Source organism: Pteropus vampyrus, unplaced genomic scaffold (genome assembly GCF_000151845.1).
Source record: "Pteropus vampyrus isolate Shadow unplaced genomic scaffold, Pvam_2.0 Scaffold85, whole genome shotgun sequence".
Lineage (NCBI taxonomy): Eukaryota > Metazoa > Chordata > Mammalia > Chiroptera > Pteropodidae > Pteropus > Pteropus vampyrus.
The window spans coordinates 5,468,905-5,488,324 of NW_011888866.1; the positions used below are offsets into that span (position 1 = coordinate 5,468,905).

At 35.8% G+C, this 19,420-nt stretch overlaps 1 protein-coding gene across 4 annotated transcripts in view; it reads left to right on the forward strand.

The window, feature by feature from the left end:
- Positions 1 to 5,497: 5,497 nt before the first annotated feature.
- Positions 5,498 to 19,420, forward strand: part of SLTM (SAFB like transcription modulator) — a 40,708-nt gene continuing 26,785 nt past the window's right edge. For 3 of the 4 annotated variants that reach the window (XM_011363418.2, XM_011363419.2, XM_023532558.1), the window contains exons 1-4: positions 5,499 to 5,776; positions 6,760 to 6,847; positions 16,177 to 16,241; positions 18,943 to 19,140. In XM_011363418.2, coding sequence (XP_011361720.1) covers positions 5,615 to 5,776; positions 6,760 to 6,847; positions 16,177 to 16,241; positions 18,943 to 19,140 — 513 coding nt within the window. In that variant the 5' untranslated portion in view covers positions 5,499 to 5,614. Of the gene's footprint in view, positions 5,777 to 6,759; positions 6,848 to 16,176; positions 16,242 to 18,942; positions 19,141 to 19,420 lie in introns of all 4 variants that reach the window. The other variant, XM_023532557.1, reaches the window with a different exon arrangement.

A 19,420-nucleotide genomic window follows, 5' to 3' on the forward strand; every position in this document is an offset into this window, starting at 1 on the left:
TTCTTCTATAGGAAAAAACTCCTGCATACCACCTCCTCCTGTCCTGCTGGTATTGTATAGTTTATCTGAAATCCAAAAGCTAGGTTAGACAAAAACCATGGATTTTAGAATACTCTACTACTAGTCATAAAGGGATCAGTTGTTGTATGACATAGATAAGCACTAGTATTCCAACAGTGCCATCTATATGGGGAAACTTATATGTGGGAAGGATTTCAATATGTTTGTCTTGAGTAGCCTAGGACAAGGTTTTTTAAAAGCACCAGTCGTAAAATAGACGGGGGATGTGTTAAGCTGTGTGGTGAATTCATGAGCATTTATTATAGTCTTTTCCCACTTTTGTCTATGTTTGAAATTTTCTATAATAAAAAACTAAGGAAAATGTAATCGTGTTGAAGATCCACAAAGAGATCAATGAAGAAGTAACATGAAAAATAACAAGAAATTATAAAATAGAAATAAAACAAGAGTAGATGGACATAAAATGTACCAATTAGAAATTCCAGACATAGAAAAAGTGGTAATAGAAATTAAAGGAAACACCAAAACAACCCAATTATAAATGGGCAAAGATTTGAATAGTTATTTTACAAAAGAAGATATATGAATGGCTGGAATAAGCACATGGAAAGATGTTCAACATCATTAGTCATTAGGGAAATACAAATTAAAACTATAATAAGATACCACTTCACACCCACTAGCATGGCTATAATAAAAAAGACGGACAATAACAAGTGTTGGTAAAGATATGGAGAAATGGAACCCTCATACATTGCTGATAGGTATGTAAATGGTGCAGCTACTTTGGAAAACTCTGGCAGTTTCTTAAAAATTAAACATAAATTTACATGAAACCCAACAATTCCACTCCTAGATAGCTAAGAAAATGAAAACAGATGTCTACACAAAGACTTGTACACAAATGTTTCTAGCAGCATTATTCATAATAGCCAAAAAGAAACAATCCAAATGTCTCCCAACTAGAGGAGGGATAAACACAATGTGGTGTATCTATTTAATGGAACAATGTCAGCAATGCTAAAGAACAAACAACTGATATAGGCTGCAAAATAAATGAACCTCAAAGAAGCCAGATGCATAATGCACATTGTATAATTCCATTAATATGAAATGTCTAAGAAAGGCAAGTCTATAGAAACAAAGTATATTAGCGATTGCCAAGGGCTGGAGGGAGTGCCGAGGACTGGAGATGGGAACAAGGGTTGATTGCAAATGGGTATGAGGGATCATTTTGGTGTGACAGAAATAGTTTAAAACTGTAATGTGAGGATGGTTGTACAAATTTGTAAATTTACTAAAAATCACCAAATTGTACATTTTAAATGTTATGTAAATTTGCTATAGATTATGTCTCCCCCAAATTCATTAGTTAAAACCTAATCCTCAATGTGATATTTGGAAGTGTGGCCTTTCAGAGGTGATTAGTTCTTGAGGACAGAGCCCTCATGAATGAGATTAGTGCCCTTATAAAAGAGGCTCCAATAAGCTCTCTGTCCCTTGTGCTCTTATCATACACCGAATCTGTTGATGCCTATATCTTGGACTTCCGCATCTCCAGAACCATGAAAAATAGATTCTGTTGTTTATAAGCCAGTCAGCCTATGCTGTTTTGTTACAGCAGCCAGAACAGATTAAGACAAAATTATCTCAATGAAGCAACCAGTATTAACAGTTTCTTGTATATTTACATACATAATCATACAGATTATTTTTCCTTTGCAAATGATAGCATACCATTCACTTTATCCTCTGATGTCTAGCTGTTTCATTTTTAAAATAGATACTATAGATCTTTCCATAGGGCCAAAGGATCTGTGCATTGCAATTTTGTTACATATTTTCAAATTGCTCTCTATAGATATCAATTTACACTGCAATCACCAATGCATAAGAATGTATTGAGAACACATTTTTGACAACATGAGTTACCAAACTTTTAGTTCTATGCTAACCTAAAATGTTAAAAAAAGAAAAAAAAGGCACTTCACTATACTATTAACTTGTCTCTTAGAAAAAGATAACTTTTCTTTACCTAGAACAATCTTATTCCAATATTTTTGATAACTTAGATGGAAGAGACAAATTCCTTGAAAAACACAATTACAAAAGCTTACTCAAGTAGAAATAAACTACCTGAGGAGCCGTATATGTAGTGAAGCCATATATGTACTTAAAAACTTCCCACTAGGAAAACTCTAGATTTAGAGGGCTTCAATGAGGAACTGTGCCTAACATATAAAGAAAAAATGATATTCATTTTAAACACACTTTAACAAAAGTGGAAGAGAAAAGAACACTTCCCAAATCATTTTATGGGGCCAGCATTTCTCTGATACAAAAACTGGATAAAAATACTACAAAAAAAGAAAACTTCATACCCTATAAACATAGATTAAAAAATCTCTAACATAATGTCAACTACTGTAATCCAGCAATATTAAAAATGATAATATGTAACCTATTTTAATTTTTGTTGGAGTTTATCGCAAGAATGCAAAGTTGGCTCGACATTCCGAAATCAATCAGTATAATTTACCAAAGACTAAAAAAACCCCCACATGATCATCTTGATAGATACAGAAACATTATTTTAAAAATTCAACATCCAATCATGACAATTCTCAGAAAACTAGAAATGTAAGGGAAATTTCTTAACTTGATAAAGGGCATCTATGAAAAACCGATAGTTAACTTCATACTTATGTTGAAAGACTAAATGCTTTCCTCTTAAGATCTGGAACAATGCAAGCATATGTGCACTCACTACTTCTATTCATCATTGCTCTGAGGTCCAAGTTTGTGAAATAAGGCAAGATAAAGAAATGAGAAACATATGGATTGGAAAAGAAGAGTTATTGTCTCTCTAAAAGAAAAAGAATCTACAAAAATGTTGTTATAGGTTTAGAAAGGTATCAGGACACAAGGTCAATATGCCATAATCAATTACATTCTGTATATGAGTAATGAATAATTGAAAAATGAAGTGAAGAAAACCATACTCTTAACAATAGCATCAAAAATCATGAAATTCTTGTGGCTACATCTAACAAAATATATGCAAAATTTGTATGTTAAAGCTGTAAACCATTGCTGAGAGATGGTAAAGAAGATTGAACTAAATGGAGAGATATACCGTGTCTATTACTGGGAGGACTCGATGTTAAGTTGCGAATTCTCTCTGAATTGATCTATCTGTAAATTCAACCCAATCCCAACTAAAATCCCGGGAGACTTTGCAGATATGGAAAAGCTAATTCTCATATAGAAATGTAAAGGACCTTGAATAGCATTCATATTCTTGGGCATTTGTTCTGGAGAAATGATTTAAGTTCATAAAGCCCAGGCCCAAAATGAAGTCACTTATGTGAAAGCCCATGACACCAAACCTATACTTAATATCCGATCTAATTATTGTTTCAAACTTCTCCAGGAATGTAATCTTAATCGGTCAATTTGGACTTTTCTGGTCAGTATCAATGAAATAGGTAATCTGTTATATGGGCCCTGGTCATCCTTCAACGGAAGCTGAGGCAATCTGCCACATAAGACACCCTTAGGGGAAGGCAACCTTGACTGAAACAATTCTTTCTTTTCTCTTGCTAATTACTTTCTTGTCCCACCCAATTTCTAACTATAAAATCCCTCCATTTGTACAGTTTCTTAGAGCACCTCTTAACTTGCTAGATGGAATGTTGCCAGATTCCTGATCACTCAATGAAGCCAATTAGTTCTTCAAATTCACTTGATTGAATTATTAACACTTTCATGGTATTACTTTTTGGAAGAATCCAGAGCAGTTATTTTGTAGACTGTCCTACAATTGGACTTATCTGATTGCTTCCTCATGAGATACAGGTTAAACATTCTTGGGAGGTGATGTGTTCTTTTCAAGTGCATCGGATAAGAAGGCACAGATTTCCATTTTAATATAACTACATTACTAGATTATTTTTAGAAAAAAATTCATTCACTTTAAATATAACATAAACTTTTGGTTAATATAACCCATCCTTACAACTCTTCTTTACAGATGGTGGGAGCAGGTGTCTTGAGTGGGAAAGACACTGATATGAGATTTGAGGATTAGTGACAATTTGGCCAATAATTAGTTGTGGGTCCCTAGATAATTTTCTTAAAATCTTCATATAGTAAAAGTGGGAGGATAACGCCAGAAAATTTCTGAAGATTCTTTAAATTCTAAATTTCTATGATCTGAATCAAGTTGTAGCAGCGACAGAGCCAGATTTGGAATCAGGAGACCGGGATTTGAGTACCAGTTCGGCCACACACCAGCTATGTGAACATGAACAAGCCATTTAATCTCTCTAAGCCTCATAGAGATTTGCCTCACAGAGTCCGGAAGGATTAAGTGGGTTATTGCATGCATGTCAAAGTGCGCTATAAATCGCAAAAAACTACTTGAATGTCAGGTATTATTTTATAATGTACATTCTTTTTCTTTTGCTCTAATTAGTCAACCAGAAAAAACAACTTACGGTGAGACAGACCTCATAATTTAAAATTTAAAACCAGTAAAATGCCAGTATAGTTAATTGTGCGTCATATTCAATCTATGGAATTTATAGTTTTATTCCACAAATGCTTATGCTTTGATGATTAATAGTACCGGCTAAAATTACGAATAGGTACTCATTTGCACAGGCCGGTGGCCCATAAGATGGTCTTTGTTCTTGGGATCCCAGATTTGGGGAGGACAAAACAGTGAACACCAGTATATGAGAATGGTAGCAAGTACTTATAAACTAACTTCCTCATTCAGTGATCGATTTCATGTTGAGCCATCATGTCCACCGGAAAGGATGGCAAATTGAGGCCAGGGCAGTGGGAAAGTTGTCTTGTTCTTCAGTGAGCCGGGCAGCCCTATAATAAAATATGCCTCCTTGGAGTGAAGGTGTTTTTCCCGAGACAACCGGCGGGGCATGTCACACAGCCAGCGCTTAATAGTCTCACAACCCTGATAGCCCTTTATACTCTTTATATTCTTATAACAGCCATAGTGTTTCTTTCCAGCTCTTTATATGGAACTCGGGAACCTAGTTCATTCGTGAATATCGGCCACAGTTTTCCGATTATTCAGAACTGATAAAGCATTTTCCCGGAAGAGGTTGAGGGCGCGCACACGCCTCTTAGTCTATGATGAGTAAGCGCTAACTACCTATGCCATATAGTGCCCAGCGCACTGCTGTTGCTCAAGACTCGAAATGTCGCCGGAATAGGGCTAACAAAGCGGCGGGGGAACGGCGGCGCGGCGGACGTTGGTGCGGTTGGGCGTGTTTGACCTCCCAGCCCCACGCAGGGGGAAGAACCACCCAGGTGGCCGTGGCCGGCCAGGCGGAACGCGCCCAGCGCCGGCTCTGGAGCTCCGCGCCAGTACGCATGCGCACCCGTCATCCGGGTGCTGGATGCGGCTGCAGGTTGTGCTGGGGTGGCGGATAGAGGGCGGAGCCAGCGGCTCATTGTGCGCAGCGTTGAGCGGCGCCGGCGGCCGCCGAGGCCTGGGTCGAAGTTGGCGCTGCTGCCGCCGCCCTGCAGCTCACTCGCTGCCTTAGCAGCGCGCTGCTATTCTAAAATGGCTGCCGCTACCGGTGCTGTGGCAGCCTCGGCTGCCTCGGGTCAGGCGGAAGGTAAAAAGATCACCGATCTGCGGGTCATCGATCTGAAGTCCGAGCTGAAGCGGCGCAACTTAGACATCACCGGAGTCAAAACTGTGCTCGTCTCCCGACTGAAGCAGGTGAGGCCCGGCGAAGTCCGGGAAGGGGAGCTTAGGCCGCGCCTCGGAACCCCACTTTCCGCCGCAGCCCCCGGCCGCCCGCAGTCGCCGGGGCCCGCGGGACAGCGGGATGGGGAGGCCCCGGGCGGCGCCCGCGCGCGCGGAGTGGGCGAGGACCCTCCCGCGGCGCCCCCCGCCCCTGCGCGCCGGGCCTGCGACCGGCCCGCGACCGGTCCGGGACGGGCCCGGGACCGGCCCGGGACCGGCCGCCGCTGTCGAGCGCACCCCTGCTTCCTCCGGGACTTCCCCGCAGCCTGCAAGGGCTGCGGCCGGCCGGCGCGGCCTCGCTAGGGCAATCGTGGAGACCCGGGAGGCGCTCGGTCCCCATCCTTGAGCGATGGTGAGCGCGTGCATTTCTTGGTCTCTGAGGGACTGGTTACTTTGGTGACTTCTGCGAAGTTACCGTTTAATTGTGCCCAACCGTTTCCTTCCCATCTTGGGGGTGGATTTGGTAGTGGAAGTTGATGGGTGGGTAAGAGAAAGGGTTTGTTTTCCGCTGGAATTTAAGTTTTGCCATCAGCTCAATAATCTGCTTTTTCATCCCTTATCTTTCTGATTTGAGTGAGCGTTGGAATTGTAGTAGAGGAGAAATTAGTTTGCATTATAGAAATTAGGAAAGCTCCTTTTAGTTATTTACTTTAGTAGCTAGCAACTTTTCTGCAATCGAGAATATTTAGACTTGTTCAGTACGATATGTGATATTTAATTATCTCGACTTGGTAGAGTTTAAAACTCCCTGTGATTTTGAAACCTAATGATATTCCTTCTTGAAAGTTTCTCTCACTCGTACAGTTTAATTGCCTTTCTTTTGAAGTCGGTTTATGAAATGACTGGCAATTCTAATGTCTTGAGGCTTGAGGTTTGCTGATTTTTTTTTTCAATTCGTTTTTATAAAATAAGTCTAGATAGATTGTGTAGCATATTAACTTCTCTTTCTAATGTAGGCTATTGAAGAGGAAGGAGGCGATCCAGATAATATTGAATTAACTGTTTCAACTGATACTCCAAACAAGAAACCAACCAAAGGCAAAGGTTGTTACGAGTTATGAACATATTTTAAAATATATTTTGGTTATATAACTTGCCTCTGCTCTTGTGCCACTTGCCCTGTTTATACAGTGCTACTCTTTGCTATTTCCCTCTGGCACTCTGCCTTCTTGGGTCAAGGAAGAGAAGTTCCTGTTGCCAGGCTCTGGGTGACTTGTAGCCCTTAAGATTTGGCTGAAGCTGACCTAAAAGTGAGACTAGTTCTTTATTGCTTCCGAAAAAATTACAAACTCAAGTTTCATAATATTTCTTCCTTGATAGTTTGAAGACCTGAAGAATAAATTCAGTTTAATACATATCTACCTTGCCCCACAATTGGCAGAGTATTGATGGAATTCCTACCAAATCTTTCATCTTGGCTCCTTGCTGTTTTCTCTAGTATATTAAAATTCTATAACCTTTATGTTTAGTATTTTGTTTGACTTGAACTTAATTTGCGTTTATGCCATTATACATTCTAATTTTCAGTGAAATTCAAAAGACCTCACCAATCATACTAACAAGGTAGGGAAAATCTATTAGCTTTAAAAAAGTTTTTAAGTTATGGGAATATCTTAAAAGATTTTGATTTTGTAACTTAAACTAGGCCAGAATATATTTTCAGGATATGGTGATTTAGTGAATAGATAAAAGTGATTTAAAATCAACATTTTGACAATATAAATGGAATTTAGATATATTTTTTAAAGAGTATGGTAAGTGAAATCTTTACTTGAGTACATAATTACAAATTTTCCCTCTCTCCTGTAAGGACACTGGCAGAGAGTGGACATGATATGGGTGTCTGGATTCTGATACCTACCTACGTGTTCCATCCATGCAGAGCGTGTCATGGACAATTGCAGCGTTTAAAAAATCTAACTTTATGGCTTTGAGTGATTCAGATGCACTCTGTCTGCTCAAGATCAAATTGATTGTAATTGGAGTAAAGTGACTGAATGAATTAACCTTGAAAAGAAGGGAATACTAAAGTTTGATCTTAATAATCTGTGTGGGTATCAGGACCAGGGAGATTTTGATGCCATCTCACTGTTTGTGTCTTGCTACTTTTGCAAGAGTCCCCTATTTGTGCCGAAGGAAATTGAAAAGGGCTAAGAAGCATTTCCTGGGTGGCATGGGAATGGCAGAGGGAAGTGGAGTCTAGAAGTAACAGTTTCTTGAAGATCTGTGGCTTTTAATGTGACTCTGACTCCATATATCATTTTGAAAAATACATTTCTCTGTGTTCAGAGAAGTTTGTGCTGAGAAGCCTGTGCTGATAAACCAGAGCTATTTCAAAATGAAGAAGCATAAAAAATTAGGAAATAAGTACACCAGGAATTAACCATGTTTCTTATAGTGATTTTGATTCGTGTCTATTATTTAGTACATTGTGATAGTTTGACAGATACTATGTATTAATCATTGTCCCAAATTATTTGAGCTGCTTATTGATTTGAGCATCTGAAATAAACCTTTTAATTTATTCTCACCTACTTTTAATTTCTATGTAGCTAGCCCTTTTTCAGTATCTTACCATTGGAAATAATTTCAGCAATATAAAATTTTAAGTTTTTTAGTATAGATGTAAAATCAGTATGTTAATTTTTTTCTTTTATATGTATTATAAGGGTACTCGAACTTTAATTTGTCTGTAACTCTGGTGTTAAAGTGTCTTGTCTTTAGTTAGAGGTTTAATAGTTAATCATTTGTCTCTAGCAGGTTATTGGTTACTACTGAGTACTTCTGAGACTCATTTTAGGACATGTATGGTAAATAGCTTTTGTCTCCTTGAATTCCATTTGTCATTGTTCTGAAAATCCTGTGAATTGCAAAAAACGTAATGTAAATACCAAACCAAGAACCTAGTTTGAATTAATTTACAATTAAGATGTTTAGAAATGAAGATTATTTTCAATTTTAAGAAGTTTAAAAATTATCAGAAATCAAATTTGAATGGAAAAACTTTTAAAAATAACAAAATTAACAAATTTTTAAAACCAAGGATTCAAGAAATTAAATATTTAAATGTGATGTCAGGTTTTCAGTCTAGTTGCTGAATTGCTACATTAAGTTCGTTTTGCCAAATCTTAACTTCATTTAGCAGTATCTACCTTGAAAATAATGTCATCTTGGTCATACTGCTTTTCCTTTAATGGGTCTTGTTCCTTTTTAGTCAAGTTGGAAATTTCAGTAGGTTATGTGTAAGGCTTTTTTTGTTCTGAAATTTAATAATTATATATAGCCAAGAGCCAGAAAAAAAATGCTTTCTGTTCAGCTAAACTAGATGCCTACGGAAGGAACAGGCAATCTCATAGGGCTTCAACTAATATAAATTTTCTTTAGGACAGATTATTAGAAAAGGAAAAGAGCAAAGAAAGGGATTAGTTACTTAGAGGCAAGTCATGCAGACATCAGCAAGACACAACATAAAAGAAATATTTTGATAAATGATGTTAGGAAAGCAAGAGAGAAGCTTCATGGGTCTGGAAAAATTACTTAGGTGAAATATTAAGCTCATTCGCTTATAAATGCAGGGTTACTGTTTAAAGATTTTTTTGTTTTAAAGTGATTGTGTTTGGACAGATTAGAAAAAAGGAATCTGCATTAAGTATGGTCTAGACTTTAAAATGCAGTTTATAAGCACAAACAAAATAAAAGTTGATAATGTTTTAAAAGGTTCTGATATTATGATCAACATTTGTAAAATCTGTTTGTATACAGTAAATATGGTGAAACAGTTTGTAGCTTAGTTTAGTTCTCCTTTCTGAGTCTCTTTTTACTCTCTTTGCTGTGCACTTTTAAATAAGTAACCGAGAAGAAAGCTTCGAGAAGAAAGCTTCACGGGTGAGATTTACTATCATATTGTTTGGGTGTGTGTTTAAGAAAGCGGCTAAACAGGTAGAACTAACTCCTCATTAGCTTGTTTTAGAGATTATAGATTTAAAGTTTCTTTTGGTTCAACTGACAATAGCATGTCATTCTTTTGGATTTTCAACCTTTAGAGTCACCTCTGAACTTCAGCAAGTTATTTCATGTGGTTAATCAATATAGTATTCAAAATTATATATAATGCAGTGCTTACTGATGTCGAAACTCATTTTTAGTACATGCAGGCTTTCGCTATACAAAATCTGATTTTTTTCCGCTATAGAGAAAAGTATAATTTGTGGTTATAGGTTTATCCAAACATCTAATGTCTAATTTTGTGTAGATAATACCACAAACAGTATAATTACATGTGTACTGTGGAAAGCTTTCTAAAATTTATGTCAAATAAGAGTATAGTAATCAACCACATAAAATGCATTTAATATGATACAATATAGTATACTGTAACTCTTGCCTTTTTAAAAAATAACTACAGTATGTTTTGATGTTAAGGAAGACTTAAATCAGAACTGTGGCATTGAGAAGGGCTTTGGGGACAGGATTCTTACAGATATTTTTTAGGTATCCACTAGACTAGACGCTTTGTTAGGATAAGGACATAATCTTTTATTTACACTAGTCTCTGTAATGCCTAGCATAGTGCTTGGCACATAATAGGTGCTCTGAAAATATTTGTTGATTACTAAGGGCTTTCTTAACTACTTTAAAAAACGTCTCTTTTGGTGGCATATTTTTTGTAGGAAGCACGTATATCAGAGATTAATAGTCTTTACTTACCTACCTTCCAGTCTTTCTCAACAGCACCAGTGCCTTCTCCTTAAACACTGGTACGTAAAGTATACTTTTAGGACAGGTTAATCATTGCAGCATTTTTTTATTCCTCATCAAAATCTTGTTGTAATGGATAGCCTGATAACTTTTGCTGGAATATTGTCCAGCCTCAGGTTGTGTATGTCATTTTCATTTCACAAAATCAGAACTTTTTACCTCAAACTGCATTTGCCTTATGCAGTTGTAAATGGCGGATTATGTTTGTCATCAGAGCACTTTTGTACGTTCTAATCTGTCGTATCAAATGTGATGTGTGTCAAGGTAGGTAGAATTTTGTACTTTAAATATGACAGTGTGCTTCTTCCAAGTTAGTCATCTTCTAGGCATTCTGAACAGAGGACTTCAGACTTTATTTCCCTTTCATGAACTCATGTAAAGTGCAAGTTGTCCAGGAATTAGAAGAAAAAGAAATCATTATTATTAGTTGGTAGCATCAGAAATTACTTTAATGAAGAAGTTGAACAATACCTTAGGATTAAAGGGTAGAATTTACTGACTGCTTAACTATACTATAGTTCTCACATATTACAATAAAATGGACTCAGTGGTGTACAGTTCCAGGAGTTAGCCTTACATGGCATTCCTGCTACCTTGGAACAGTAGTTTGCCTTACAGCTTTACAGTATTTTCCAGATTATAAAAGTGAAGTGTTTCCATTTTAAAAATTAGATAATCCGGCAAAATACAAAAAAGTGAAAATTGCCTATAATTCCACCATCCTGAACTTATCACAGGTAACATTTTATTGATCTGAGGTATGTACATGCATGTACATGTCTTATAGGTTTGTGTTTAAGGATCTTTTTTTTCCTTTTCAACAACTAAAATAGGTTCATACCATACATGGTATTTTGTTAAAGGTAGGTAGAATTTAAAATTTCTCTAGTTTGGAGAATCTGAAAACAATAACCACCATCCTCTTACAGGCTTCTCACCCAAGCTTCTTTGTTTATGCTCAGTCATCTTAGTGGTTCTCAATGTACTCTACCTTCGAGTCATTTGATTTTTTAAAAATACAGAAACACCAAGCTCCTACCCCCACAGAGATTTGCTTTCAGTTGCTCTGTTGGGGACCCAGGCATCAGTATTCTCTGAAGTTCTTTAGGTGATTCTTATGCAGCCAGATTTAAGAACCACTGACTCCAGATTGACACTTAGCATCATCTTCATTCATTTCTTTCTGCCTTTCAGTCTGCAAATTGTTTTATATACTTTACAGTTTTCCAAAACTTTCACCTTGTTTTATTTGATGTTGGCAACAGTGCTGTTAAGCGGTAGTATTTTCTTTTTATTGATAGAATAGAAAACCCATTAAGAAGTCAGTTTTTGTTGTCTTTTAGCATACCATGTGTACACATACACGTGTTATATATGTGTGTGTAGTCCGGTTATCTTGAGATGACAAAACTAAAGATTTTAAAAATATTCCTTTGGTGTTTTTTAAATTATAATGAGTGTGAATTATCTTAATAGTAGATTAAAAAAATAATAAGTGACCTATTGGATAACTGCTGTGTTTAAGACAATGTACAAGAAGCTAAAACGCAAGGCATAGTCTATGATTATTTTAAGATATTGCATGCAGTTGAGAAGAGATGGTTCTTGGAAACATTACACATTTGGCTTATACTCTGAATCTTCCCCCCACTTCTCCAACAGAAATTTTATTACTAAATATTTTCTACATTTCATAGTTTCTGTAACTGTTTAAGGAAAAAGTTACTCAAGCCATGGTTTTTTAGCAAAATTACTTAAATTCTGCTAATTAGGTGGATTTGTTATTTTTGTTTTGGAGGTACTTCTGAACTTGAAAAGGAAAATTGCAAACTTTATAAGGACCAAGTTGCTTTTGGAGGAGAAAACCAGTTTACAATCCAGAATCCTTTATTTATAATTCTGAAATACAAAATTTAGTGGCAAAAGTGAGGCTACTTATAGTCTTGATTTATCCCATTTGATGTGAATATGTACATATTTAATTGCACAGATATTGCTATGACTGAGAGACTTTCAGAAGCCACTGGAAGGTTTAAGTTAATAAATGGTATATACATCATCTTACACTACTAAAATCTGAAAATTCTGAATTCTGAAACATATTTGGCTCCAACATTTTCATTAAGGATTCGTGAGCCTATACAAATTTATATTGCATAAACGAGATGTTTCTAGTGTCATCTTCCTTTGGTATACATGTTTTTACTTTGCCATTTTACTTTAGATCCTAAAATCACTCAAAGAACATTGCAGTGTATTTTATGTAATTTCAAAATAGCCACATGTTACTACTGTGATAGTTTAAGGTGTGATAAGTTCATTTTGTTTCTATTTTTTTATTTTGTTATTCATACTATGATTTACTGCTCAATTTATTTTCTAGTTTTGTTCCTCAAGCCATTAAAATTAGGCGTCAGTCTACATGAAGCTTGCAGTTAACTCACCCTACTACTGTCCTTTGGACCAGTTACGTTTTTGTGGCAAATGACAGAGTCCTTGAAGGACAAATGGTTATGTGATTAAGTTGCCATAGGAGCTTTGATAACAGACTTAAGTGAGAGATAAGGATAAAAATGGTTACTATCCAGAAGTGTGCCCAAGGGTGGTGTTGCTTGTTGGAGTTTAAAGGGGATTTAATTTTTGTTTTTATTTCTTATCTGTGACATCATGAAAGTTAAGAATCTGTAGATGTACTCTGTAGCATCATGAAAGTTGGGAGTTTATAGTTCTTACTGACAGGATGTGGTTGCATATGATAGTTTGACTGGCATGTCACCTCTTTGTCCCATTGAGGGCTAAATAGAAATTTAGACCTTGTTGGAAACTAGCATCCAACCTAGGACTTAACTCTATTATCAGTCAGGAAATTTATAATGCTTAAGTATCTGATACAGCATCATACTAGGTTCTGGGCTAGATGGTGAACATCATAGTTTTTTAAAGTATGAGTTATATGGGAGACAAGTGATACTTTCTTTCATAAGGGAATTGATTAGGATATAGTTTCTAATTGAGCATATGTAAAATAAGCCCAAAGTTACAGATTATGAAATTTATGAAAGTCAAAAGCTAGGGTATACAATGTTTTCTTAAACACTATGTATCTATCAGGTTATTACTATAGTTTCATCACTGTATGTACGAAAATCGTGTCATTGTGGTTTTTATGTTTATAAGCTAATGATACATTAAATGTCCCTATACAGCTGTTAAAAGCAGTAAGGGATAGCGTATATCTCTGTCTCTTGCCTGTTTCTCATGGGGCAAGTTACGAAATCTCTGTGAGTCTCACATTTTAAAATTTGGATGTGGCTTTTGGAACCTCTGTTTACACTAAAAGAGATAACATTTTAAACAATTTACATGTAGCTACGTTAAGATCTAATGGTTTTGAAGAGTGGGAATAGGTCTGGGTTTAAATCGAAGCACTGCCTTTACTAGTTTTGTAATATGATTAACTTTGCAGCATTAGTTTCCTCTTTTGTAAAATTGGGATATAGTTATGATAAAAATAAATACATTAATGTATATAAAGCATTTATCCTAGTGCCTGGACTGTGGAAGCCACTTAAGCACTGGTAGTGACTGCTGGTGTTTTGTTGTAGTGTAATTTGATTTTCCTTTAAGTAAACTAAAGCAAGTGAAATTCACCATGGAGTATGCATAGTATATGTAGTTTATAGCTGAGAATTGCCATTTCACAGATAATATCTTTAAATTCAGTTAATTAACCACTCTTTAGTAAATTAATGTTTTAAGTAGGTCATAGTAAGATGTAGTGGAAAGAATTTAGGAAGTGAGAAGCCTTGGCTTCCTGTTCTCTCGATGCCATTTCTTAGCTCTGGGCCAGCTGTTTAACCTCCCAGGCTTATTTTCTCTTTTGTAAAATTGGGATTACCTGCCCCATGTACCATAGAGTGCTTGGAAAAATCAGTTGAAATTTTTAAAAAATTTTTGCAAAATGTAAAGCAACTTATAATTGTAAGGAGTAAATAGTATTTGCAAATAATTCGAAGGGGCCCCCTCCCCTCATCCAGTCCTAACTCATTAGGTGGAGGAGGGGGAGAGAGTTCGTATTTTTGAAAAGCTTATTTTTCCCAAAAGGTAACATCTTTAAGATTTTTATATTTGAAACATTCTCTTTCTAAGTACAGTAGAAGAATTTAGTGAGCTCTTTCTTACCTGATGCTATTTTCTTTTTCAGGGAAGAAACATCTTTATTTAATTTATAAAGTAGATTAGTAAGTACTTTCTGGCTGAACAGGCTTTCGGAGTCATTACCCTTGTAGTAACTTCTAATTTATATTTCCCCTAAAATACACCAACATTCTAGATAGGAAGCGAACACTACACTAAGCTCTCCGCTTTGTTTCTCTTTTGATTCACACAAGTTCTCAGGGGCAGAGGCAAGCCCTCTTTCACCTCAGTGGGTAAAAGAAAATCCTTACATTTAATCTTGTTTTTTATATACCTGGAAGGACCAGTATCTTGTTTCCCTTTTTATCACTCATTCAGGGGAGGGGTTTCAAATTGGAAGTAGTTGAAGACAAGGGCTGGTGAGGAGACTAGGGGAGGGGAGGTATTCTTACTTTTTAAAATAGTTACCTCACACCTAAACCCTCTTCCCTGGGGTCACAGAAGCTTGAGATAGGTACATGGCAGTTCCTGTTTTAGGCAAAGGGAAAAGTTTATTGGTTGGCCGCAGGAAAGAATATCCATTCAAAATAAGGGAATTAAAAAAAAATTAAATACTAAAGTTTCAGCAGCTGTGTGTTTAACAGCATTTTTTGATACATCATGGGTTATTGAGTAGGCTTTTTTGGCTAGTCCGAAAACATAAACTTTTAGCATTGGCTCTGTGAAAAACTTATTTTTTGGTGTGGAGAACATTCTTAAAGTTTCAGCCACCAGTTTAAAGTTTTAAAGATGAGATTTGGTTGGCGGTGGGGGGGGGGGGAACACCTGTAGTCTTATCTGGAAGCTATTAATGGTTTTCATTCAGAAGTAGTTTCTACTTGTCTTAAATCAGTTAAATCAATCATTAAGTGCCCAGCACTACTTGTATTTTGGCCATTGGAGAAATACAAAATAATGGTGAAGCAAGATGTACCTCAGAGTACAAGGTAATATAAATAATCGATTGATGGATTGTAAGGTATAGATTAAAGTGTAAGAATTTTATTTCAGAGAAAGTTTGTCGAAGAAGGGAACTTAGGGAAGGCTTTGGTGGGGGGATCTGAGTCTTGAATTTAGCTATCAAACATCTGGTTATAGATACAGTTAATAGAATACTATTAAAAAGTGCTGTTACTTCTAGGAGAATTGAAGATAGAGGATTTGAGTGGTAAAAAGAAAAATATGTATATCAAGTCAGTTAAGATGATGGGTTTGTATTTAGGATTAATTATTTGTACAATTTATTTTAGTGAAACAGCATGACACTGTTAAAGCTTTTTTTGTTTGAGACAGCTCTGAGCAGGTGGTTTACAAGCAGTCAGCACTGGCTTTGTCAGATAATTGGGAATAGAGAATGATACTGCGGGGTAAACTTCTGAATGTTTTTTGCTCTTAATTTATAAAGTATTGGTTGTTAGCCCATTTTCCTTCTTTCGTAGGTAAAAAACAGGAAGCAGATGAGTTGAGTGGAGATGCTTCTGTGGACGATGATGCTTTTGTCAAGGTAAAGTGTTAATTGCTCAGGCTAAGATGTTTATTTTGAACCTAGTATTTGCATGATGAACTCATACATCTTACTTGAACAATACTGAGTGTGTAGGGAAAATAAAGATAGAGACTTATATAATATTGTCGATCTCATTTATTGTCATAGTTGAGAAATACAATACATAACTTTAATTTCAGTTAAATGAGACATAAAGCTAAAAATAATATTTGTCCAGGCCTTTAAGTAGGAATTCGAGACGTAGGGGCCAGAGGAATAGCTACAGGACAATTGATATCTTAGTTCCTAGACAGGGTACTGCAGTGAAGGATATTGCTAATTTGTTTTGCATCCACTCATTGCATTTAGTTTGTACATATAATATATAGAGCTTAGATTAGTAGTCCCTAAAGTGGAAAGAGAAAATTGCCGACGTGTTGCTACTTGGTAAAGATCAAATTAAGAAATTTGTTTTGTGCTTTAAAGATAGATAAGCCTGGTCTTTTTTGGCTGAAAAGAATATTTAAAACTGACCAGCCAGAAAAATAATGTATGTAATTTTAATTGAGGTTATAGCAGTTCTGTATACCAAGTTATTTTTAATCATAGTTGAGGTTTTTTGTTTTCATTTTACTGAAATATGATCTGCTACTTACTGATCATTAGGTTCTAAGTAGTGTAGCATTTGAAAGAATTACTTAGTGAGCATAGTTTCTCTTAAATTATGTACATTTATATTCCCATATATTCTATGTTCTGTGTATAGTTAGTCCATATTGTCGTAACATCCCTGGATATCATTTTCCACCACGAAGTCAGCTCATCTCCACTTTTCTGCCCATCTTTCCTACCCTCTCATATTACACACAGACCATACAGTGCACCACACACCCTTCACTTTGTACCTTGAACTTTGAGAGCAGGCACAGAGAAAAATGTTTGGTTGAGGAGCTAACCCTGAAATCAGAATATTTTAGGCAACATTTGCCCAGGGATCCATTAAAATTGAAGATTGCATCCTGTAATCAGCTCTTGTTTGAGCCTTTAGGAACTCTTCAGTCTGTATTCTGTTATCCTCATGATATATCTTCTTTTAGATTTGGTCCCTTGTTCTTATTTTCTCTAGTTGTCTTCACTAGTGAGTATACGATTAAGTAGAAATTATCCATAAACTGGAAAAACATTGTGACTTAGTAAAAAACCTTTTAATTTTGAAATATCTGACTTTCTTTTATAAAAATCTTAGTCATTTGAAATATTACAAGGAGGTATATACTTCCATTCAGCATAATAGTACTGTCTCTTATATGTGCTGCAAAGGGCACCTTTGTGTTGTCATTAAATGAACTTGGTCATAATGTCCCAATACAGCTGTTAAAAACAGTAAGGGATAGTGAAGAACAAAATAGCTTTTTTTAAAAAAAAAATCCTACTTAAATGTATCTTCAGTTTCTGCGTTATATTTATTTTTCACTTTGGAAGTATCAGTATGTGTAACATATTTGATGGAAATTGTTAATATACTTTCCTTGTCTTCCAGAGCTGGTATTTTTGGAATTAATAGTAGTGATGAGTAAATATCACCTAGTGCCTAGATATATTAATAGTTTAGGAATTGCTTCCATTTATAAGTGAGGAGAATGGTCCAAGTTGGCACTTCAGAATAGATGAAATTTCTCAGTGATTTACCTTGATTTTATTTATTTGTACTTGTTCTACTGTCATACAACCACCTACTCCATTTTCAGTCCATATAGTTCTCCCACTCATATGTGGTGAGATTGGTCAAACTTACTGTCCCAGAGATGCCTCGCTCCCCAAGCACTACACATACCAAAACAATCATATTTCTTCTTTTTGCCCACCTCCTTTAGAAATTTCTATTTCTTCAGTTCACCTATGAATGATTAATAGTCATGTTCCTGCCCTTTTCCCTTTTTGACCAGAAACCTTTTCTTAAATCTGCTATATTTGCTATATATATAGGAATAAGAATATTGCTATAAGAATAGGAAAGGAGGAAGGAATGTTCATTGCTTTCAGCCCTTTCTCTGCAGATAATCAAAGAGGAAACTAAGTGGATTGCTGCTTTTCTTTGTTTCTAGTGAAGCACCATGTAACTATAAACTGTGAAGTGCAAACAGACATTCCTTTAGAGAAATAATCCCAACCAGTGTTCCCTTACCTAGTTGGCATTGTGGCATAGTGATAGATTTCAAAATAAATACATTTAAATTAATTATTTGCATATTTTTCAAGAACAGACATTGGTATAACAGTTGGGATTCCTTATTATTAATTAAAAATAAACCTTATAATACATAAGACTTCCAGAGTCTGAAGTTAAACTAATCTATGGCACATGGAGAAATCAAGTCATTTCTTTGAGCCATAACTTCTAGGACAGCTCCTAGGATGTGAGTTGGTAAATATTAAATAGCTGGAACTTGAGGGCATCTCTAGTAGCAATCTAATTCATGTGTATTTCAGTAGGAGAGATTTGAGAACTCAGATATGTAGGTTTCATTAAACCTTGGTATTAGACTCCCTCTATTTTTAAAGACACGTTAATGTTTAAGGTAAAATGATTGAACTTTGGGAATAATGTCAAAATATAGTAAAATTTAAAACATGTTAGAGATGTAAATTACCAAAAACATTGGTGGATAGTCTACACTACCTTGCCTCTAGTTGTACCACATTTTCTTACCATTAAAAGGACTGTGAATTGGAGAATCAAGAGGCACAGGAACAAGACGGAAATGACGAACTAAAGGACTCTGAAGAATTTGGTGAAAATGAAGAAGAAAATGTGCATTCCAAGGAGTTACTTTCCGCAGAAGAGAACAAGAGAGCTCATGAATTAATAGAGGCAGAAGCAATAGAAGATATAGAGAAAGAGGACATCGAAAGTCAGGTCTTTAGCCAGTTTTTCTAAAATGTGACTCAGATAAATTAAGCACAATATAGTAAAAAACCTTTTTTCTAGTTCAATGTGGCAGTCAGAATTTTCAAAAAATATATTTTTAAAGTTATGTATAATATCACCCAGAATCCTACCACCTAAGATTACCTTTGTAATTATTTATCTTCCTTATGTACATATATATATTTTTACTTAGTCATCATGTCATAAATTGCTGTTTTATATAATATTTTCATATAGCATAATGACTTCATAATCTATATGTTATACC